This window comes from Camarhynchus parvulus, chromosome 7, assembly GCF_901933205.1.
Source record: "Camarhynchus parvulus chromosome 7, STF_HiC, whole genome shotgun sequence".
In the NCBI taxonomy this organism is placed as follows: Eukaryota; Metazoa; Chordata; class Aves; order Passeriformes; family Thraupidae; genus Camarhynchus; species Camarhynchus parvulus.
Window position 1 is genome coordinate 6,470,427 of NC_044577.1, and position 24,868 is coordinate 6,495,294.

At 42.9% G+C, this 24,868-nt stretch overlaps 1 protein-coding gene across 1 annotated transcript in view; it reads left to right on the forward strand.

The window, feature by feature from the left end:
- Positions 1-4,165: 4,165 nt before the first annotated feature.
- Positions 4,166-24,868, forward strand: part of FAM171B (family with sequence similarity 171 member B) — a 38,223-nt gene continuing 17,520 nt past the window's right edge. The window contains 1 exon segment of the mRNA XM_030952343.1: positions 4,166-4,451. Within this exon segment, the coding sequence (XP_030808203.1) occupies positions 4,268-4,451 (184 nt within the window). The 5' untranslated portion in view covers positions 4,166-4,267.

Sequence of the window (24,868 nt, forward strand, 5' to 3'; positions counted from 1 at the left end):
TGCTGTAGGCTTGTTTTTGTTTGGGTCTTCTTAGGTGTATTTTTTAAATGCATTTAATTCACCAGAAATATTTCATAATATATGTTTGTACTCCACAATTATGTGCTAAATTCAAAACTTACACTTTTAGGTTCGCACCTCAAGTGGCACCTTGAGTCAAAAAATCTTGTAATCACAAGCAAGAAAAATGATCTAGTCACAGACAATATTCTATCACCATAAAACTGATTTCCAACAGAAATTCCTACACACTAGAAATAAATATTTTAGACTTTATAGGTGCCAAATTGCTGTAGAAAATGGTAACATCTTGTCCTCAGGTTAGGAAAATTCTCAGAGAGCTGGAGTTTCTTTCTTTGTTGTATTTTTACTCTCATTTTATCTCAGTGTTACATTTTTTTCTGAGTACCAGCCTTACTCACCTGTGAGAGTGGGGTGACAGCAATATTTTGTGTCACAATAAAGGCACACATGAGTGTGTTTTATTGATAAAACAAACAGTGAGAAGTAAATGTGATTGTGAACACTTCACAAAAACTCCAAACTAGTGAGTTCCCTGCTTGCTAGTAGGGAATTTGTTAACCTAAAAAGAGTAATAAAGGAGACAGAAAAGATGAAAATCTGATATTTGTGGTTTAATTAACAACTTCCACCGATGTCACAGTATCTGCACCTGATGTAAGAAACACAACAGCAGCAAATGTGTTTGTTAAAAGCCAAACACGGCTTTTAGCCTTTGTTCAACACACCCTGCAGCCAACACAGGACTGGTTCCTGTTAAATAAGATACCTGCACTTGGGTAGCAGCACAGGGATCACTGCATCTGCCTAGCAGCTCCAAATTAATACATTATTATTGAGAAATTGGTGACAACAGCCGTGTCATTACAGGAACAAGGCAACAGAGTGGTTTTGCAAATTCCCACCTTATGGTGTAGGTAAGATGGTGGCCCATGTCTAGAGATAATTTGGATTTGCACCACTCCACTGGAGCTCTGCTGCTGTGCTTCCACTCTTTGCACGCCTGAATGATGCTTCACTGCGTGCTTTGATCATTAGTTGGTTTGTAAATTAATTGCTAATACATTAATTCTTTACTGCATATCAGTACATTAATATTTCTAAATCCCTGGTTCAGGCATTCTCAAGAACATTGTGAACAATTGGAAATATTTTGAAAAAATATTTATAGGAACTTCTCATCAATAGATTGTCTGATCTGGATAAAAAAATTAAGGTTAGTGCTGTCAGCTGCCCATCTTCTCACCAGGTATTCCACTAGAATCAATCTGTTCTACTGCATCTTGCTGATAAACCTCCTGAAAGTCTGGTGCTGAATTACTACCCCTCGTGACAAACCCACAGGATGTGCCAAGACGAGGTTTGCAGAACACGAAAGCACAGAACAGACCTTGAAAATGTGAGAAGAATATTGACACTAAAATACCCCACTGTAATTGACATTATTTGTAATTTTACGTGCAGACCAGGCCTGTGTGGTACTGCTTTTGAGAGTTTTGCAGAGTTCACATAGATTGACATTTCTGTGTAATTTCTGCACACATTTTCAGCCCGGCAGAAGAGCAGATGCCAAGTTCAGTGGTTGATGGCAATGGTTGTAATTTGTTTGCAGTTTAAGGAGTGTGTAGCAACCTTTAAAGACTGCAGGAGTTACTGCTGGACACAATTCCTCAAGAGAATACTCAGGTAGTTGAAATAAATTACTACAAACCTTCATTTCTTCAAAGAAAATTTATTTTAGAAGAAAATTTTGATTGTGATTGTATTTTTGCCTAAATGAATGTTATTGTGTACCCTAATTTTTCCTAGTAATTTTTCTAAATGTAGTACAGACAATTAATTTCCACATGTTATGCCCCATTTGGAGCCATTTTCAAGAAAGCTTTTATCACACACTTAACAGATTTCTTTCCCCCCAGAACTTTATAAATGAATAATTGTGCATATTCATACCATCACCATTAATTTAAAATGTTCCAGCTGCCAAGTTGGTTCAACTATTCCTCTGCAAATAATTTATATCTCGTTAAAAGCTCACGTCTGCAAACATTTGGGAATGAATTTGTGATCTGCCACACCCTCAATCACCAGACAAATTCCCGAACAAAGGAAGCTCAGAGCAGCAGCAGCAAGTTTTCTGCAGGTCCCTTTCCTCCACCTGGGACCTCACAAGTTGCAGAGAATCCAAAATTAATTCAGCTCTAAGAGTGGCTGTGCAGGAACAGCGACTTTTCCTTCACAGTGCCCACATAAAAGGTTGAAATAGGAAGCTGGGAGAGAGCATGTTAATTAAGCAAATAGGCACTGAACATGTGTGCTAAACTAAAAAAAGATTTTTTTTTTCTTTATGAGCTCCTGGAGGAGTTTCCCATCAAATAAATGATTATTTGTCTGGTTTTTGTGGTTCTTTGCTTTTTTTTTTCAAGAAAGGTCCTACAAAATGAAATCAGGTTTTCATGGCAAAGGTCTTTTTTGGTGCTGATTAAGAAAAAGAGATTGACAGATTGACAACAAAGAATAGTATTGAGAAGTACCTGCTGAGGAGGATGTGCATTTCCCACCACCTGCAAGCAGTGACTGCTCCAAAATGGTGCCAATGGACTACCAGCAACTGCAATAAAAGCAAATTGTATTTTCTATGTTAATCCCAAATCTATTTCAAGTCATTGTTAATGGCAGTGAAATAATTACATTGTACTGTACAGAATGACATGGGGGCGTAAGGAAGTTTTTTTTTCAGATTTTATAAGAGATATGTTGAAAATATGCACAGCAACCTATCAGTTCTTCCTTTCAGTATGGGCAAATTTATACCCTGCTATAGTTTGTTACTTTATTCCTCTGTTTCTCTTTCAATGAAGAAATTTTCTGCAATCTGAAAATGACAGGATTTGGCCTAGTATGTTATAGTGTCTAAAACAAACTTTTTATTTGACTGATCTTTGTTTTGTTAAAAGGCAATTTGAGTAATCTTATACTTTCCAAAGAAGTTTCTATTCACCATTTCAACATCCACTGAGGATTTAGTGTTAGCCTGTTCTGTAAGTGCTTACAGAGAATGGGATGTTGGATCCCTGCAATCCTGGCACGGGCTCGCTCATCCCCACCAGTGTGAGACCCTTGTGGGGTGATCCCAGTGTGTGCTCAGCTCCCAGGCATGCGGGTTGGGGTTGCCCCTCTGCTCTGGGGCACTTTGGTTTGTCTGGATGTGCTCCCTTTCCTCGGGTTTGGGTTTTTTTCCAGCTTTATCTGCTGTGACTGCAGTGGTTTTCCATTACTGCACCCTTGGCTGTGTGGATACACCCAGCTGGATGCACCCAGCTCCCTCACCAGGTGTGTGTTCCAGTCACTGTGACAGCCTTGGAAATGACATCACACCTCCTAAAGCCCCGATCCCGCACACAGCCATCGCTCTGCCTCGTGTGCATGCTTATTCCTATCAGCAGTTCCTGATATCCAGCATTGCACCGATCAGCAGTATAGGGAATAAACACTTTTAGCTCTCCTGAATGCATTTTTTGCAATTAAGGATGCACATAAGTAAAATTGGAACGTGTGTACACGTGTTTGTGAGGCCAGAGAAGGGAAAGGCTCTGGAGCACAAGTGAGATGAGGAGAAGCTGAGGGAGCCGGCCGTGTTTATTCTGGAGAAACGCGGCCCAGGGGAGACCTCGCCGCTCCTAGAGCTCCCTGAAAGCAGCAGCAGCAGCCAGATGGGCTCAGGAGGAGAAGACACAGCCTTAAGCTGTGCCAGGGCAGCTTTAGGCCGGACATTAGGCGGAGTTCTTCACAGAAAGGGTGATCAGACATCGGAACGGGCTGCCCGGAGTGGTGGCCGAGTCACCATCCCTGCGGGTGTTTCAGGACAGCCTGGAGGTGACACTCAGCGCTTGTCACGGTACTTCTGGGTCACAGGGTGGACTCGGTGACCTCGAAGGCCTTTCCCAGCCCAGTGGATTGTGTGGTTCTGTGGGTCACTGACATCGCGGCTGCCCCCGGCAACAAGTGCGGGGGGCGATGCGAGCGGGGCCGCCTCGGAGCGGCGACATCCCGGGCACCTGGGCGAGGGGGCGGCGACATCCCGGGCACCTGGGGGAGGTGGCCCCGCTCGGCCCCGCCCCGGCACGTCGGTGGGCGGGCGGGCAGCGCCGCTGCTGCAGCAGAGCCGGGCCCGGGGCCGCGGGTGCGGAGCGCTGCGCCGGCCGCGCTCACGCAATATGCCTCCGCTGCCCGCGGGCTGCTCGCCATGCCGGGCACCTGCGGGCGCCTCTCCGCGCTGCTCCCGGGGCTGGCGGCCGCGCTGCTGATGGTGATGATGATGATGGGGCGGCCGCCCCCCGCCGCCGCCACCCGCCCGCAGCAGCAGCGAGCGGCGCTGCCCGGGGGCGCCCCCGCCGCGGCAGCAGGTACCGAACCCTCCTCTGTATCAGGTACCGACCCCATCCCTGCATGCGGCACCGAACCCTTCCCTTCATCTGGTACCGACTCCATCCCTTCATCTGGTGCCGAGTCCTCCTCTGCATCCGGTACCGAACCCTCTCCCGTATCCGGTACCGAGCCCTTCCCTGCGTCCGGTACCGACCCCATCTCTGCATCAGTTACTGAACCCTTCTCCGCATCCGGTACCGACCCCATCCCTGCATCCGGTACCGAGCCCTTCCCCTGCATCCCCCTTCCTCCCCTGCGGGATGGCTGCTCCCCGCCGGGAGCGGGCTCTGACCCGCACCTCGGGCCACCCAAGCCTGGCCTTGGCTGGCGGGGCTCCAGGGATTCCTGCTGGCTGGCAGGAATGGCCCCAGGGAGACAGCCGAGCGTCCGTGGAATAGAAAGATATACGTGTGTCTCATGGACGGGTGTTTCTTTCCGTGTATATTTCTGTGTATATTTCTGCGTCGCTTTAAAAATAACCCAGCTGATACGTGTGCGAGCATCTTGAGCCTGTCAAATGAGTGATGGGGCTGCTGAGCTCGTTAGTTTTTGCAGCCCCGCTGCAGATGCTTACCCAAGACCACGAAAATAATGTGCATCTTTCAGCTTCAGGCCTTGGTTTTGCAATCAGATATTTGGGGGTACCCCTTTGCAGAACCAGAGCGAATGATGAGGTGTCTGTTCTGTCATCTGGTTTAAAAAATATATGTATAGTCTGAAGTTTAGTGGCTCAAATGAGGATAAACCCAGTGTTTTTCTTGCCATACTGCCTTTCACCAAAGAATTTCAAGATGGTTTCAAGCATGAATTAGGACCTTTTAACACCAAGGCTCCATTTCAGCATATCACTGGAGCATATGTTTAATTTTTAGCATATAGGCATGCATGCTTCTCTTTCCAGCTGACTTCAGGAAGGTATAAAATGTGCTTAGTTTCAGGCAGATGGTTAATATTTTCCTGAATTGAAGCCAATTTGCAAATCTGCCGAATTATATTTGTTAATTAGGAAATACAAGCGAAGGTATTAAATTGCAGTATTTGCTTGCAACTTCTTTAAGATGTAGGACAAGTAACTAGACTTGATGGAAAATGAACAGTCTTAAATTTTCTTTATACACTCAAAATGCCTTGATTTGCTCTTCAGGTCTTTTCTGTGTGGGTTTGGGTTTGTTTTTATTATTATTTGCCAAACATTAAAACTGTAGCATTTTGAAGAAGGGCATTTGATGAACATCTTGGTCCTTGTTTTTGTTTTTTTTTCATTTCCACTGATGATTTTTCATTAGTTTGCTTCTTATCATACTTTTAGTAGAATATACCATCAATCACCAGCAAACACCACTTAAAAGGCATTGGCAGCATATCTGGCTTGGGCAGTGAACATTTTGCTCATTAAAAATTGAGTGCCAAAAAAAAAAAAAGGACAGTTTTTCTAATTCAATGATCCTCTTTGGTTTCAGGTATTGATTTCTTTTCAAGAAGCTCTGTTACCTTATCTCCTTCAGCCCTGGCCAAGGTCTTTGTTGGTATCTAACATTTTGATGCCTGTTCTCTTGGTTTGCTGTTGTTATTGCAGGCCCACGTGCCCAGCTCTTGCTGCTTTCTTTTATTTGCTTTTTTGGCATCACAGGTTCTGAGGTATGAGAGTCCAGAAAGTGTCTTCTAGTCCACAGCTTTCATGTGCACTCTCAATTTATGAATGTTAAAAATTATCATTTGAGTTGTCAGCATTTGTTTATGTTAGGCTTAAATAAAGGTTTATTTCACTTGTTGGCTGGATTTCTAAATGATCTTGATTCATTTTTTTTCTTTTATAAAAGCTGAAAAAAGCCCATGGTAGACTTTGAAAAAGATAAGCTAATTGCTGCTCTGAAACTTCTATTGCTCTGAAGAAGCTACTAAGCACCTTTGGATTTTTTTTGTGTGGCATTTCAGCAAAGCATGTAAGCAATTTTTGCTTTATTGACATTTTGGACATTTTTAGAAGGAGAAGGGGACTCCAGACGTATCTATAATGGATACCAATGTCTTTTTGTGTTAAATGATCATCGGAGGGTTCACAGCTGCCAGGTAGGAGGGATAAATGGCTGCTACCTTTCCAGCATGAGCCATCCCTCAGGGCAAGGGGCCACTCCTGCAGCTGCAGGGGCTGGAGGCAGCTCTGCCTTCTGCCAGCCACGAGCAGCCTGCTGAATTTGGGGCTGTGCAGGGTGATGGGGACTGAGGAGGTTTATCCTGCCTGAATTTGGGTGTGTGCAGGGTGATGGTGATCCCAGAGCAAGGAGGAGCCTGCCTGGATTTGAGTTTTTGCAGGGTGATGGGGACCGAGGAGGAAGGAGGAGCCTGCCTGAATTTGGGTTTGTTCAGGGTGATGGGGACCAAAGAGGAGCCTGCTTGAATTTGGGTTTGGGCAGGGTGATGGTGACCCCAGAGTGAGGAGGAGCCTGCCTGAATTTGGGGTTGTGCAGGGTGATGGGGACCCCAGAGCTGCCCAGCAGAGGAGGCTGATCCTGCCTGGATTTGGGGTTGTGCAGGGTGATGGGGACCCCAGAGCTGCCCAGCAGAGGAGGCTGATCCTGCCTGGATTTGGGGTTGTGCAGGGTGATGGGGACCCCAGAGCTGCCCAGCAGAGGAGGCTGATCCTGCCTGGCCGGCAGGGCACAGGGCAGGGCTGGAGCTCTCAGCCTGCTGCCCTTTGACGTGTGTCCCCTATCGATGGCCCTGTTCTGTCGAAGCTCATTACAGCGTTTTACAGATCAATTCCCTCCCGGATTAAGCGGCTCCTGCCGCTGGGATTGCTGTGCTGGCTGAGGAGGGATGCTGAAGTCAGCACAGCTGTGTGCAGAGTCTGGGGTGCACACTCTGTGCTGACAGGGAGGTGCAGCAGGGAGAAGGTAGGCACATCATGAGTGAGGAGGGTTTTTTGTTCATCTCTTTCTTGTCCCCTAAAAACAACAGCCAGCTTGCCACTGCCAAGGGAAATAAGTAAATTCTGTAACAAGGCAGAGAGCACATCCGAGAGGGACCCAGTCCATGGAGTTATTCTGACTTGTCTCGTCTCACAGATGCAGGCATGCTTCCAAATTAAAGAAGAAAATTTAAAAACTTGCAGAGTGAGAGAAACAGGTCTCTTTGGTTAGGGTGGTGATTGCTGGAGTAGAGAACCTGCCTTGGCTCTTCCTTATTCTTAGTGATTTTTTGCATTTTCCTTGTGGCAGTTTGGAAATCCGGGCTCTGGTGTGCAGGAGCAATTGAAGAGAAGCCTCTGGGAGCTTCAGATATTCATCATTGTGGTCAGCAGGCTTGAGCACAGAATTCAGTGAATTATAGTCCTGGCTCTGATCCAGGCCAATCTGGTTTTGTTTTCCATGTTCCCTTTTCTTTATCTTTATTGAGGTGCATTCTTCACAGGAGCTGAGGGTTACATGCTTTAATGTTCATGAGGCTTGGGCTATCCTGATGTGGGGCATTATTATTCCCTTTCTAATGCAGATATTGCTCTATAAATAGAGCAGAGACCACTAATTGAATAAGTGATAGTTATCTGTATCAGCTCTGGGGCAGGTCTGACAGGCACTGAATGAGCAGCTGCAGAAAAAGCAGCTGTGTCAGTGGCAAGTGACATTTTACACAGGGTGACATACAGCATCTTCATCTTGGAGGTTTTTTTACCATGTTGAGACATTAAATTAGACTTGAACAATGTTTTAAAATAGGGTTGTTTTTTTTTTTTTCCCAGGTGTGGGTAGTCCTTGTACCTTTTGTTATCCCAACATGGACAAGAAAAACCTTGACCTGTTATTTGTTATAGACCATGCCCAATCTGCCTCTTGGTCCAGAATTCAGGGGGAAAGGAGTTTATTTTGGTTTGGTTTTTTTTTGTTGGTTTTTTTTTTTTTTTTTTAAGCAGATGGCTTTGCATGCAATAGGGAGATTAACTTGGTTCTGTGGGGTGAAATTCTGTAGCAGCTAGCAGCGGTGCTGAACAAAGGAGAGGGGGGATTTGGAATTGCTCTGTGTATTTATTTCTTAATTTCTTAAACCCCTGTTTGTGGAGACAGATGAGATAAATATGTGATTGTTGACAAACCCAGAAGAAAATGAGAGATGATTTTTTTTTACCTGCTGGAGACAAGTGCACTGCCTGGATGCTGCCTGTGGAATTTGGTTCTGAGCCCATGTCTCAGCACTGTCTGCCTGCATGTGGTGATCAGTGGCTGCCTGATGTGAACCTGTGCTGTAGACAAGTAATTTCTGGCTCAGAGTTTTCTAAACTCTTTTCTGTGTTGTCTTATTCTTCCTGATCATTCCAGTAGGAGGAAACTTTCTCATGCTTCCTTTTTATTTGAGACAACAAAGGAGAAACGTTTCTCCAAAACAACATGTTTGTGTGACTTACTGCTTTTTTAATCCTGGTGTTCCGTGTTTCTTGCTGTAGAATATTTTTCCTAATGACTTGTATATTGGTGTGTAGCTGATACTAATACTTGGGTATTTAGAGGAGCATTTGGTTCTGATATCCTGTTAGGTTTGTCTGGGTTTGAATTTGAGCAATAACACATAATAATGCACTTAACCCCATGGTGTGGTGTGACTGTCTTCTTTGTCACTTGATGGAATAATCTGTATGGTTTGCTGTCCCCAAAGTCACTGGATTGGGGATTAGTAGGGCAGCAATAAATCCAGTTTTGTTTTAGAGCTTTTGTGGCAGTCAGATACCACAGGAAAATGAGAGAGGAATTAAAAGCTGTGTGGGAGTTTCTTCAGCATTCCAGTAAGGAAGGAAATTCAGTCATTTTCATGGCTCAGCAGTTATGTGGGATACAGTTCCTGCTCAAGGAGCCAGGGCTGTCTGAATAGAGGCTTCTGATCAGAGCTGGCATTATTTTTGTTTTATACAAGCAGCAACACAACCCTCTTATCCTGTGGATGCTGGAACGTAGCTGGTGTCAGGGAAAAGGTTTATTTTCAAGTTAGAAGTGTTACATGCACACCCAGCCAAATGGTTTAGTGATTTAAGATAACTCCACTTTTAGAAATCAGCTCAGAAAGTGGCCTTCAATCTGCTGTTCATTTTTCTCAGGAATTCCCAGCCTCTGGTATTTTCAATGATGGCTTCTCAGCCAGGTGAGACAGAATGCAAGACTTGGACATGTCCTGATTTGTTGGAGATGATGTTCTTAAGTGTCTGAGCTTTCTGGGCTGTTCTAGGACTTGGTAATTAAACAAAACATCAGGGAGGGCATTAGGACACTGAGAGGGGATAAAGAAAGCATCTGCAGCTGGAAATGGGAATGAATAAGGAAAAAGAAATATTCATAGATGCACGTGCTCCAGGATGTAGGTCACTCAGTTGCTAACACAAGAAAAAGAGGGATTTAGGGTTTTTCATGGTGAAGCGCATATGAAAAAAATATGTACTAGATTTTTTTGGGTTTTTTTTTAAGGAAAAGAATCTGCATAAACACAGGGGTACTGAGGAGCTCTGAGGAGTGAGACATCTCTCCTGAGCTTGCTTTCACTGAACCCTGTAATACATTATACAGCATCATGCTCTATGCCTCAGAAAGCTTGATTTCAGGAAACTTGCCTTGATAGCAGCTTTCATTGTAGAGAACTGAGAGAGACAATGTCTTTTTGAGAATTGTTGAGAGAGACAGTGTCTTTTAGCATTCATGGAATCAGGGCCCTTGGATACAGGGTCAGAAATGGCAGGAAACAAGGGATTAATGATGGCAGGAAGGTGCCTATTGCAAGGTGGTAGTTTTTGCAGCTCTTGTTTGTTTTGCTAAAGTTTGCTTCTCGTCAATCTGTTGGCAGAAAGTGCACCATCAAAGGGCAATTGCTATGTAAAAACATGCACAGAATTCCTGTCAGGCTGAAAATTTGGAATGCAGCTGCTATCTGGGTCACTGGGGATCTGTAGCAAGCTTTCTCTGTGAACTAGCTCAGTAGATGAAGTCTTTGAAGGCACAGGCGAAGATCTGAGAGGAAAGTTTATTCAAAATAAACTCGATTCTTGGTGTGTCAAACTTTGCAAAACAGCACAGGTTACTTTGTTGTCTTGAAAGTTGCATATTTTTACATCACTGTATCCATCTGTAATGAGTGGGGACTAGAGGCACAATGTGACAGAGCAAATGTGTCCTCTTCATTACTCCTGAGCCTGTTTCATTCCTAATTCACGGGTTTTACATCTGGGGTGCTGCAGGAGCACCCAGGTTCTGTGATCAACCATTTCCCCTGAACCATCAGAGTTATTTTATTGTCAAATAACTCTCCTGTGTCCAGCAGGCTGAAACCACCAGGTCTGGCTCCTCCTGCTTAATCCTGGCTCGCCAGGGGTGTTGAAACCATCAGGTCTGGTTCCTCCTGCCTAGTCCTGGCCTTGCCAGGGCTGTTCCAGCACAGCTCCTGCATGAACTGCCACCTTCCACACATGGCTGCAAGGAGCTGCATTCAGCAGGCTGCAAAGCAGCTGCTGCATTTCCTGCCTTGCTTCTCTGGCGCTGCTTGTGGCAGAAAACACGAGCTTTGAGAACACTTTTCCTGCTGGCACAGGTCTGAGGGGAGGATGTGAGTGTGCCCAGCTTTACAGCCAGCACTAGGGAAGGGTATGTGCTGGGAGAAGCTGTGCTAGGGAATTTGGGGTTGGAAAAGTTGAAGAGAATGTGTTCATCGTGCAGAGCTCCCTTAGCCTGGTGTTTAGTAGGGCAGGTTTCACTCAGGGTGTGCTCAGCTGGGAGAGGCATTCCAGATCCCTGCAGCAGAGCTGGGTTCCTGGGAAAGGGAAAGGGCAGTCCTTCCAAAATCTGAGCCTACAGCACAGAGCACTTGTCCCTTTCACATGTACACCAGGCTACAGAGGGCAACCTTTGGGCAGCTTGCTGCCCTGGAATCTGGGGGGATTTAGGTCAGGAAGGGATGACTCTTAGATCTTCCATACAGGAGAGCACTGATGGACTGTAGTGTGAGCAGGTTCTTGCTCTAGACCCGTGCTGTGAGTGGAGAACCCTCCAAAGCCCCACCTGCCTTAGCACAGCTCCTCAGCCGGAGTGCACGGCTTTGTGTGCCACCAGCACTTCTGGCCAGTACAAAACCACGTGCTGTGAGCTTCACAAGCAGCTGTGAGCTGTGTGTAGAGGATGTGGATAAAGTCTCCCCCAGTCTCAGCTGGACCAGCTGCCCTAACTTTCCAAGGGACCCTGGCTGTAAGCACGTTGTGCATTCTTGTAAACGCTGCAGTGACAGGTCTGCAGCTCGTGGCACTTGCATGGCATCACCCTGCTGATGTGTGGCTGTGCCTGATGCAGCTCCTGGCAGCCATCTGTGTGCCCTGCTGGGGTGGACAGGCCTGGCAGTGATGTTCTTGCCTGTCTGTGTGTGCACAATTCCCCTAAGTCTCACTAAGGGCAGGCATGGACCCTTCTTCTTTCCCCTCAATTTCTTGTCCTTCTTTCTCTTCCCTGTTTATGCTTTATCCTGTGGACTCAAAGAGAGTCTCTGCTGTCTGAAAGCAGTCAGGCTTCAGGGCACAATTGTCACAATGTGGAAATGAGGCAGTTGTAGGGTCAGTTCCTCCTGCTGGACTTCCACACAACCCTCTCTCCAGCACTCTGCATTTACTGTTGACAGTGCCAGGTACATAAGAAACTGCAGTTCTGCCAAGGGAAGAGGCAAGAGGTGGCCTCTCCTTGAGATTACATGAAATAAATTGCGCCTTGTGGTGGGTTGGAGAGCAAAAACCAGTTTTGTCCCTCTACCTTGTGATTTTTCCTTGCCCCATTTTGAAAAATGTGCTGGTTTTGGTGTGGGCCTTACCTGAACCACTGGCAGCTGTACAAGTTAAGCTGCATGCCAGCTGTGGGGGGGATGTTGGGGGCTTTTTGTGTGTGTTGAACACGATGCAGTGCTTGTAGGTATGGGTGTGAGGCATGCACTGAGCCATGTGCATGAGGAGCTCATGAGTGGAGATTTTATTGATGTGAGCACTGCGCCCCAAAAGTGCTCTGGGGTCTGTGCAGTGTTGTGAGGTGGATGAGGGCTCCAGCCTGTGCCTCTTAATGTTGGCTTGGGTGCTTTTACTAAACACAGTGTGGCTGTAGGCAGATCAGGCAGAGCACTGACTCATTGTGGTGCAGCTTATTGTGGAGGAAAGAGCTGAATTCAGGTGGGTTTTGTTTGTTTGCTTCAGTGTGAACCTTAATAGTACCTCTGCCTCTTCTGAAATGTTTTCTTGTATCTCACATACTTTTACTTTCTTTATTTCTCATTAATCTTTTACCTGTATTTAATGCTTGAATTTTCCCACTGGTGTGTGCATGTAGCTTTCAAGGTTTGTGTTGTAGGTTAGTTTAGTTTCAGGTCTGAGCAAGCTTTTCACTACTGAAGCTGATTTTACTTTCAGAATCATTGGTATTACTGTTTTCACTTACTGCAAGAGTTATTGAGTAAGGCCATGCAAGATATACTTTATCTTTTCACCCCATTTTCCATGATGAAACAAGGAATTTGCATCCAGTTGTGAGCCCCAAATTATCATAGGATGGTGTACTCCAGGTAAAACTTGCAGACAGATTTGCTAAATGTATTAAAATTAGCAGCTGAAATAGGTGAAGGTGATACTGGTTGGTTTTATTTTCTATGCTTTGAGAGTAACTGAGGATCTGGGTGGGTGTTTAGGCTGGAGGAGCCATCAGGGGCATTTTAAAGCAGGGCTGGCACTGAACTCACACCTGGGAGCTCTTTCCTGTCAGGCCATGGAAGGCTGCAGGATTGGGGAACCTCTCTGGACAACCTATTCCCATGGCTGTTTGTCCTTAGAGAGAGCAGCAAATCCCTTGTCCAGTCAGATCCTTGCCTGCAGCTGGGGACTGTTGCCCTGCCATGCATCTCATCTTTATCTCTGATACATGCCTGGGAGAGGGAAGGCTCTTGTTTAGGGCCCCCCAAACCTTCCCTGTGCAAGGTTAACCGAGGCTCATGTCCTTCATGTGCCTTCCCCCAGTGCTAAAACTGGGACAAGGTGGAGTTACACCCTCTGCTGCAGATTTGGGGCTGTTTCATAAATATGATGCATGCAGTTGGCTCAGTCTGCTGAAATGGATGCTGGTTATGAATCTTGGCAAAACACCAAATCTGTTTATTATTAATGACTCTGCATGAGCAAGGCTCCCAAATGAAACTGGTTGGAACATTCTCAGGGAAGTCATTTTCTCTGAGGTAGCAAATCTGGTTGGGAATTTCTATGTGCTAATCTGAGCTACACTGGAGAGAAGGTCAATGATGTCAAGATATTTGAAAATATTGTCTGTTTTGCTGGGGTGAAGAAGGATGTGCTTGCCCTCTCCACCTATTATAGGCTCTAATGGAATTAAGAAAAGCTTTTTCATGCAATTGTGGAAAATAATTGTCCTCTGTTTTGAAGCATTTCATTAAGTGACTGAACAGGAGAAATTAGTAGTTTTATGTTGGGTAAATGCAGGATTTTGGTAGATTGTGTGTTTAGAACAATAAAAACTGTTAATAACATGAATTATGGCTTGTGATAAATATCACAGAAGCTTATTCCATTGTTTCTGGGAGCAAAGGAGAAAACTTACTCTCACTGGGCTGCAGTAGAGAGTTTCTTTGGATTACAGACCACTGAGGTTGAGAAAATCCTCTAATTAAATTCAGCATGAGACCCAGTGAAACATTTGTGAGACCCTGCATAGTTTGGGTGCAGTGCTGGGCAAAAGAATCTGTCATGGCTGTTTGCCTCTTAATTAGTTGCCAGCTTCCTTCTCCCTCTCTTGTGGGTTTTTTTTGGGCATTTTTTCTTTAGCACAGTGGAGAAAACCTGTCCCTTGACAAGTCTGTCTGCTGGATTCTTCAGTGCTCCATGGCACAGATTGTCCCAGAGGTACTAAAGTGGCTTTGTTTCCCCCCAGTCCAGCTGGCACAATCTCAGAGGTGCTGAATGAATCTTGAGGAAAAGATTGGGGGGGAAAAAAGAAATTGCTTACTGCCCCGTTCTTAGCCTGGGTGTCAACAAAACCATTTCCATCCTCCTGGAAAGGTTTCCATGGTGCTAAGTCGTTTTCCCATTGCTCCCTACAGGAACTGGGGCACCTGCTGGGAAGGGAGAACTTGTGTTTGTGCAGGAGAGAGCACAGCTGGGGCCTTCAGCTGGCTCTGGGGCACCTGATGTGGGGATGAGCTGCAGGCAGGCAGTGATGGCTCCGAGCAGCAGTGCCCGAGTCACGAGTGCTCCCAGCTCTGCCACTCTCCTGCACGGCACCCTTGGCCCTGAGCAGTTCTGCTCTTGTGCTGCAGTCCTGCTGCCATTGTTTTCCTCTGGCCTGTGACCTGATGTGACAGAACTTTCTCTTTTTTTAAACCTTTTTAAGCTCTCAGCAGTAATACTTATTTAAAATGAGTAGGGATCTGCAGTCATTTTTCTAATACCCGGTGCTCTGTATTCTTTGTTTTGTGTTTTTTCATCATTCACGTTATGAAACTCAACTTTAATGAAAATTTCTATATAAAAGAGACTGTAGCTTGTTGGGTGCTCTTGCTTTGTTGCTGCAATATGGATTTCCTAACTCTTGCAATAAAAAATCCCCATTCCACGTGTACAGAGCTACCCTTAGGGAATGTTGTCCTGCAAACTTTAAATTCTATTTTCTCCATATATGTCTTTATACACTGGCCTTCTTCCAAGGGATTAGAGGATCTTCTCTTGCAGGTGAAAGACAGACATTGCAGCAGCATTAGAAATATCTTTCTTGAAGGAGAGGTATGAGATTTTACAGCTTTAGGGGAAGCAAAGTATTCTCAGACAAGGGTAGTGAGCAGGTTGTTATTGAAAAATATCTCTGAATGCAACAGTGGTTGTCCTTTGCAATTAGTGAATAATGTGCACTGATGTTTGAATTTCTGGTTTGTGGGCTGTGTTATGCCACAGAGTCTGTGGATGCATGTCTGTCCTAGGGTTTCACAGCATTAAATGCCATGTTTGAACAGGTGCTGCTTTGTTTTCCTGTGATTTTTTTTTTCCTCCTTCTGTCAAATTGAGGGTATGTTTAAAATTGTACAGGGTTTTTTTTCTGCCAATTCCACTCACAAGCCACCACTAGGAATTCCTCAAGACAAATCCTTTACCTGACCCATTAGGATTAAAAAAAAAAATATTCATGTTGCAAGTGTACTGGACTATTCTTTCTGTCCAAGTATATTGACTGTTAGAGGGTAGGTTTGACAAATCATTAGAAATTCTCTATAAGAAATGGTCACAATTTATTAAGATGCTGCTGCTCACAGATTTATTTTTGCTGTGTAAATGCTGAAGGTTTAATTGTGAAGTTCATCAGTGGGAAATCCACATTGTGTGCTCACCCTCTAACAGACACTTGCCCATTTTTCTTGAAGATGTATAATGTATTGTGGGATTTATATAAAAACCCCATATTTAAAATAGAGTATTAAGAAGATTTTATAATATTCCCCTTTGTACTTCCCCCCCCCCCCCAATATTCTGTAACAAACTGAATTTTTAATATTTTCATTCCCTCAGCTCTGGTGCAAGGTAAAATGCTACTGGCAGTGATTAAAAAAAAAAAAAGAAAGAGCAGCATTACAGGTTTAATATTAGCCAGTGAGTAAACTGATATGAAAAAAAATAACCTTATAAAGGCCTCTGAAATGCCTGGGCAAAGCTGTTTTATTTTGTAGGTTTTGGGAGCTCTTTCCAGTATTTGCTTGCTCATTTCAATCACTTTCACTTGCAAATTTATCTCAATTTGAAAGGTAAATTTTATTTAAGATTTTATTCTTGTAATATTAATAATTTATCTCACTTATATCAAATTACAGAAGATGATATTTAGAATAAATGACTCCTAAGTAAGTGAAGCTGTGCAGACTGCAGCATTTCATCTTGTCTGCTGTCTGTCTCCCTTGCCCCAGGAAGGTGAATTTCTGCTTCAGTCTTCCATAGTAACCACAGCTCTGAGAGCCAGGCTGGCTGATTCAACAAAATAGCAGCAAATCAAAATGCAGAGTTGCTATGGTAATTTTAATTCTCATAGGTTTATTGTGTCCTGTAAGTTCCCATGTTCTGGCTCAGGTGGTGACACAGTCTGATTTTAATTTGTGAAGGAGGCACAAATGGTGAGAAAAACATCTTGCAACTCCTCACCAAATGAGTACCTTGCAGCAGTACATGCTGTGCACTTAAAATTATCCCAGTGAATGTTTTAAATGACATAAATGCCATGCAGTGTTGAAGGAATACAGAGGGAAGAAAGAAATCCCATCTAACCTTCATGGCTGCTTTGCTGTCTGAATTTCATGGCTCTTGCTTAGGTAGCCCATAAAAATATATCAAGGGGAATTTTCCTTCTATTTTCTATTTCTGACCAGGAGCACTTCAAAGTGCTTGGGGGTGTGTTCCCACTGGATGGGAGGAGAGTGAATGGTTAGCAGCTTTATGGATTAGCCTGCTGGCTTTCTGCTGCACTTCTTACAAGCAGGGTCCTTCCAGGAATGTGTTCATTGATTATGCAGCAGTAATCATCAGGGATGCTGCCTATGATCATCTGGCTTATTTTATTGATTTGGCAGGACCTTAATTTCATCCATATTTGGTTCCCGTCAACATTTGTGGAATGATTATTGTGCTTATGCAGCTTTTTCTGCATCTGGTCTGAGACCTTGGGTGGAAGTGTAACCACTTATAAAGGCAGAACACATCTGGTTGTAGAAAATGGCTATTTTTGTTTATTTATTCAAATAAGTCATCAGATCAGTCCTCATATATACAGCAGATCTTCAAATTGAAAAAGCTATATATGCCTATGCAATCACACAGATTTTGAAAACTGAGGCCATCCAGATTATAAAGTAATCCAAATCCATTAAAATAATTGCAAGCATTAAAAGTGCATTTTTTAAATTTTTTTTGTCTTTTTTTTTTTTAGTGTGAACTGAAGGTAGTGCTGCAATCAGTACCTGCACAAGGGTGTCATGGAATGAGATGGATGGGAATTTAATGTCTGTTGGGAAGTACAGACATCATTATACTGGGCAAATATCACATCAAAATATGGCAGTTCAAGAGTTGCCAGAGTTGAATATTGGCCATATTTAGTCCTGACTCAATTTCTTCTTGCCTTTCAGTTGCTTCTGAATTTGGAGGAACTGATAGCAAAAGTTGTAGGGAAAGCAGTTTATTGGTTTACCCTGACCTAATGCTTATTGGCTACTTTGGAAATCCTTTCGGTGCCTAGGTACTAATGAGGCAGAAATTAATATTTTTCAACAAGTATTCAAGGACAAGCTTTCCAGTAAGAATATTTTGCAGTTTTCTTTACCTCTCTCTTCAAAAAGCAAACCTCCTTTTCCTCTTTTTGTTTGCTTAAGGTTTGTATTTACGTATGCACGCAACCCTGTACAAAATATAAACCCCTGAATATAAAAGGAAAATAGTTCTGTTAAAGTGAAAAAAAATTATTCTGCTGAAGTGAAACAAAATCGTTGTCAGTAAATAAATGCATCCAACAACTTTTTTGTGAAAACATCAGTAAAATGCAGTGGTAATTCCATGTAAAAGTGGTGCCATGTCTGTGAATACTTTTGCTGGGAAAAAATGGACAAGGTATGACTCAGATAAACATTCTGTTTCACTGGTGTGTTGGGTTTTTTTCTTTGTTTATTTACTTTTGTTTCCCATCAAAATCCCTTTAAGAAGGGGAAAAGGCTTTGTTCTTTTCTCTAAAATATATAACACTTGCTCCAGTGTGTTAGTAGGCAGTCAGCTGCTTTATACTGTCTGATATAGTTTTATTATCATATGAAGCTGCATTTGGGGTCTGTTTTGAACTAAATAAATAGCTAGTCTTACACCTACTAATTAACTTAGAACCTTGAAGTTTTCTCTGGATCATGCTAATTTCCCAGAGGCAAATCCCTGGCAGTTTTTCAGTCTGCTAGATTAGAAGTGTCCCTTTCAAGTGCTCACCCTGATGGGTTTGATTCAATGCATTTAATTTCATGTAATAAATTCACCACTCTTTTGCTTGCAGAAAACCTCATCTTTAGAAAAGTCTTTTCTCATAACCAGTGATCTCACTGGCTAAAATATTACAGGGACTCCTCATCACAGAGATGGCTCCAGGATGGATTGAATTGTGGAGGAAGGAGACTGAGCTGAGCTCTGCAAAGGAAGGAGGACATGATCAAAGGCAAGGGGAAACAGGAGGTGGGAAAGGGATTTTTCAGAGCACAAAGAGCAGAAAGCAGGTGTATTTCTGTTTGAGATGACAGCAGGCTGTTGGGTTTACATCTCTGCCTGCATTGTTTTGTTCAGCTCTCAAGAGCAAAAGCATCCAGTTGTTTCAGGAGATGCAGCCCCTTCTTGGTGTGGCACTGAGGAGTCAGAACAGTGTGTGAAAGGTGTTCCTATGCTCTGTTTTTAATTTTCCCAATAAGGTGGGAGGAAGGGCCACCTGAATACTGCAGTTGTGTGCTGAAATGATGCATGCATTGACATGAATGAGCTTCTAGTAAATAATTTCCATTTCCTCCTAACCCATATACAGATGCCTGACAATTCTGGCACTGTGGTCTGCACATGCCTATCACAGCTATGCTGTGATATTCTCATCAGAGAAATAAGGTGAAATAAGGAAATGTTTCTCTGTATCTGAAATAAAGCATTATTTGAAGCAAATATAACAGAATTTGTTCAAAAAACTCTCAGAGTTAGAATATAATTGGCTTTTTTTTCCAGCAGAAGCTCACTTGAGTAGCCTGATGTGTGGCAAAGCTTAGCCAACAGTGTGCTAAATTTCTTTTTTCTTTTTTTTTAATTTCTAATCTGTTACACTTTTTCTTGACTGTGAAGCAAGAGCTTGGTGGAGGCAGCTAGATCTGACAAGATTGGGTTAAACTGCCTCCTACAATAAAAATGACTGTAACAGCCTTTCTCTGTGTAAAAGGGACTGCCTGTTCCCCCCAGGATCCACCTTTTGCTCCCTCGTAATTGAGATTTTGTAGATGCCTTCTGTGGAAATTGGTTGACCAGAAATAGGGCAGTGGGAATACTGTGGTGTCCTACTTTCCCAGACCCTGTTTTGCTGCTTTGTCCTTGGAAATTGGCAATGTGCTCTGTGTCCCTGCAAAGATGTTTGCCAAAGCTTCTCTTAAATATACATCCTAGAGTTTGATTTTGCATTAAAGTATTTTAAGGGAGTGCAGAGCTACAGAACTGTGCTGTACAGATAATGTGGATTGGCTGTTCATATTCAAATGCAGCAAATGCTGATCACCTCTGTGCTTCACTTTGTTTAAAAATATCTTTTATGGTATCTGTATTGTTTAAAAGCAGTTAAACATCAATATCTTTTCTCCAAAGGGCATTTCAAGGAGCAGCCTCTACTTGCTTTAAAATTAGAGCCATAATGCTGCCATTTTGCTTAAAGATCAACCTAAATAAGGCAATTTTTAGCAATTGTTGCAGTCTGTGTCTGCCTTTATGTAGCCCTGTTCTTCACCCATCACTTTGGGGTTAGTGTTGAGTCCCTGGCTGGAAAGTTTTAACTGCCAGAGTGATTCTGGAGAGGGGTGGTGCAAACTGAACCTCCTGCTAAGTGCAGAGTGAGCCTGTCAGTAGTTGTCAACATACAAGTATTTTCTTTTTGCAGCCAGGTGGAATAATTATATTTGTTGTCCTAACCATGTGTTGTTTTAATCTAAATCTAAGGTTCTCTTTTCCTGATTTTTACATCTGGTTAGGTATTTGCTGAATTTTCTCAGACCTTTTGTGAACAGCGTGAGCTTCTTTGCTTCTCAGTTCAGTCATAAGTTGTAGAAAATGAAATATGCAGATTGTACTTACAACTAATTAATAAAGACAAAGTGAAAATTCCACAGGCCAAAACACTTGCAATGTATTTTTGATTTTAGCAGTGTTCCATTTTAGGGAGGACAAATAATGTTCTGCTATTTATTTTCTGCTCCTGTCTTAAATCAGAGGAGCAGCACATAAAACATCCTTCTAAAGAATCACGTAATTAGTTTCTAAATGAGATCTTCTGATACCAATTTGGAACAGATAGAATGATTTGTGCAGAGTTAGAGGGATCTTTATACATGTACATGCCCATTTGTACTAGGGTCTATAAATTATTGCATGGAGTATGACGGGATAAAAGAGCCCTGATAGCACACAAATGAAGCCCACATTTGGCTGGAGTGGTTATTAATTAGATTTGCAGCTTATTTGATAGCTAGGAGAGGCATAATTGAAAACCAGGCAGAGAGCTCACCCCAGCCTGACAATAACTCTCACAAGGCACCCATAAAATAGTTATGGGAGTTTAGGGGTCACCTATTATGTCATTTCCATGCACTGTGCAAGGCAGCAAGCTCAGTCCTGTGCCAGTGACTCCAGGACAAAGGCACCCACAGATGGATGGTGCCTGTGGGGAGGGGGCTTGGCCCTGCACTGTCACCTCCAGCCCTCAGGGGCTGCACAACTGCCCCTCATCTACATGGATTTTTCATGAACTGAAGAGGGCTTCTACTTTCCCCACCATCTTTCGTTCTTTTTTGCCCACCATCTTTCTTTCTTTTCTCCCCACCATCTTTCTTTCTTTTTTCCCCACCATCTTTCTTTCTTTTTTCCCAGTCATCTTCTTTATTTTTCCCCCACCTTTATTTTTCCCCCACCTTTATTTTTCCCCCATTGTTTTTTTTCCCTATTCCCCCCCCCCTTTTTTTATTCTCTCATATTTTTCCCCTTTTCCCCCCCATCTTTTTCGCCTATCTTTTGTAGCTTCTCACTGCTATTACTTTTAGCCATTGTAAGGGAAGTAGTTTAGTAGTTTTAAGGAAAGTAGTTTACTAGTTTTAAGGGAATTTTAAGAAGTAGCAATTGGTATTTGTGGGCAGGAGGATGGCTTTGGCATGACCTTTTTTTACTGAAGCCAGATGTGTGTTGGCAGTCTAGATTGTGTGTTCATTGATTTCCACCCCCCATGGCAATGCCCACTGCAATATTGGATGTGTAGTAAACCCCTTTGTTCTTATTACACATTGTTCCTTTACAGATCAGTGCACCTTTCTTATCCCTAATTGTGCTAAGCCAAAAAATATGGTGTGCTATGGATGTAAAAGATGGAAAAGGGGTTGCTCAGTCAGCTAAGACCAAGGAAATGGCACAGCCTGGGATTTCTCTGCCTGGTTAGGAGGGAGCCACAGAGCTCACATCAGCTCATATTTTCTGCCATGGGTTTAAACACCTCTGGGCAAGGGTGAGAGGAGTCCCCTCTGAAGGAAGGAACTAAGGAATAACTTGATTATAATTACTTTTCATGCCATAAGATAATTGTTATCTGGGTAGCTGTCTGTGAGTTTGAGAAGAGTAGCTGCCTCCTTCCAGGTGCAGAACCTCTGTGGCTGTAGGAACTTGGTGATTAATAGAGGGAAAAAAAGGGTAATAGAGGAAAAAAAGGGCTTAGACCTGGCAGAATGTGTAGGAATCCCCCCTGGGCAGTGGCCTGTGTGTGTTTTCACCCCCATACCTCAGTTATGTGGAGTTTGGAACATATTGGTGCCTGTGAGGGCTCTGGCCTTGACCATGGTAATTAAATCTCACATAAATGGTAACCACATGACATGCTTGTCTGCAGAATTAAGAACAAATTACATGGACCATAATTAAGATTTTTTTTTTTTTTTTTGCAGTGTTACATTTGTACCCAGCTTGCAATTCCAAGCAGTTCTTTGGCTTAATTCTGTGATAGGATTTCTGAGTTAGGACAGTGATATGAAGCCAAATTCCAGGCATTAGCTATTTCTTCTCAAAGAAATCAGGTGTAAATTCAGTAAAATCAGTTTTACTGACCAGGACTGAAGCAGCTCAATGTGGTAGAAGGCCTTTTTTTCTCTCTGTCTGAATAACTGCTGCATTTGTATGAAGGTTTATCAGAAACATTTTAATGCTGTAGGAGCTGGCATTTCCAGTGGACCTGCCAAGAGAAGAATCCCTTCCTCTGAGGCAGCACAAATCAAATTAGCAAGGACTGAGTTCTTTCTTCTAATTGTAGGAGTTCTGTCAAATCTGTTTAATACTGAGATACAGCTGACCCACTTGTGGTTGGCACATGTCAGTGACCAGAAAAAAGCACAAGGTTCATCCGTTGTTTAAGTTTTCAGCTTTGGTTTTGTTAAAAAGCTAGCCAAGTGTTCATTATTTTTATGTGAACTGGTTTTTCAGTGTATTTTATATATACTGAAAGGATACATAAAGGGGTTGAATCCTATATGAAAGGAAAGGGGTTGAGTCTTCTTTTATATATTTATATGTGATTAAAATATCCTACTGCAGTTTCCATCAGAGTGGAGACTTAAAATTGTTGTTCAAGGCTTGTAAATTAAGGTATTTACAAAAAGAAAAGCAGTATTTTCTTTGCCAATTAGGTGTCTTGGATGTTACTGTGACATTGTTAATAACTGAAAGCCATTAAATTTGTGATAAATTTGCACATTAAATGGATGTGGGGTTTGTGAGGAGGGAGCTGGCCAGGGGATGTGAAGGTTGGAAAGCAATGATCAGTGCTGTAGGACCAGAACTGCACACAAAGTCTGAGCTCTGAGCCCTGGGAATGTCCTGCTTTTCACTGGGCTGCAACAACTGGCCTGAAAAACTGTGCTGAATGTGGCTTTGTGAGTGGAAAATCGTCACTGTTGGATCCTGGCTTTTTTTCACATGTTATCATTTCACAAGCATTTGGGTAGAGGCACAGTGAGGTGTCCTCATGTCTCCTGTGCTGTTACTCTTCAGGAGTGCAAAGAATAATTCTTTTTATTAAAAAGTGTCTCCCAAACCATTGTGTGGGAGTTTAAAGTGACTTGTTGGCAGAGTTGATATTTGCAAATCCAAGTGCAGGCAGGACACAACTCCCTCTTGTCAGGGAGATCCTTTGGTAGCACAAAAGAAAAGGCCAAAGGCACTGAGAGCAGGGGTTGGGTCACCTCTAATCTGTGTCTGGATGCTCAGGGGCACAAAGTGAGCACTGCTGTGTGTGACACTCACATAGCTGGGGACTCTTCAGAGCTGCCACTGGAGAGCTTTGTCTCAGCAACCCCCAGGATTTCCGTCCCTGGGATTTCAATCTGCATTTCCAGCCTGATGTCTGCATCTCCTCAATGCCCCTCCAGGCAGAGCATCACTTTGGGGAAATGCTGTGGCAATTTCTATGCCCATGGGAGAAAGAAGTAATCAAAGTTCAGCATGGCCAAAAACAGGCAATGATATTCTTCAGCTCACCATCAGAGAGTGAAAAAACAGTACAGCTTTCTACAGTTTTACAGCCTTTTTTTTTTCTTTTTTTTTTTTTTTTGGAACCCCAAGATTCTAAGAAATTCTAAGGAATTGGGGTTTAATCTGGCTGTAACTGAAGGAGATGAGAGGAAGAAATAGTTTTGCACACAGAACAACCTCTGAATTTACCAACAGCTGCAGGAGGGCTGTGGCATTTGCCCTCTCTCCTGTGTTTTCTTGTTAGGCTTTCTGTCAGCAGGAAATTGAAAATACTCATTAAAAGTATGAAATGATTGAAAGAATGTATCTTTCTAAGTACATTTTAGGTTTTAATTTTTTATGACTGATTTCAGCTGTTAAAACTAGGCTCTTTTTTCCTAAGTTGACTCCAGCTGTTAAAATACCAGTTTATAACAGGCATTTCTGGTGTTCCTTCTTACTGGCATGAGCTTGACTTTTGTACCACTGTATTTCTTACTTTTAAATACCATTTCATGATGGACTCCTGACTTCCAAATGATTATTGGATAATAATATTGTACACAGCCTGTTTCCTCTCCTCTGTAGCCTTTTAACTAGTCATTGGCCAGGGGCAAATGACCTGTTTTTCAAGTTTTGGCAGCCACTGGAATGATGCTGGTATCTGTGGAACTGGATCAATGCCTGGAGGAGCTGTTTGGAGCCTGTAATTTGCTGACATGGCATAATTTTTTCCCCCATTATCACATGATTTAAAACCCCTCTAGCACAGCAATTTAAAGCAGTTTTATTCCCGAAATATCTTACATATGGGAAAGAAAAAAAACAGATTACATTGTTCCAAGATTATTGTGCATTTTTTGATTAATTTTGTCAAATGCATTCGAATGCCACTGGGTTTTTAAAATTTTTTTTCTGAAAATATGTATCAATTTGCTAAAAGAGATGTAGATTTTTGTATAACATTGCAGAAAATCAATCTAGCAACTTATAGCTGGTAAGTTTTTGCTGTGTATGTGGTAAACATAAATTAGGCCAATGTAGCTTTTGTTATTTGCGGGTCATTTTTTTTCATGAATATACAATATGCTCCATGCATACAATCTATTTAAATAAATACTTATTTCAGAG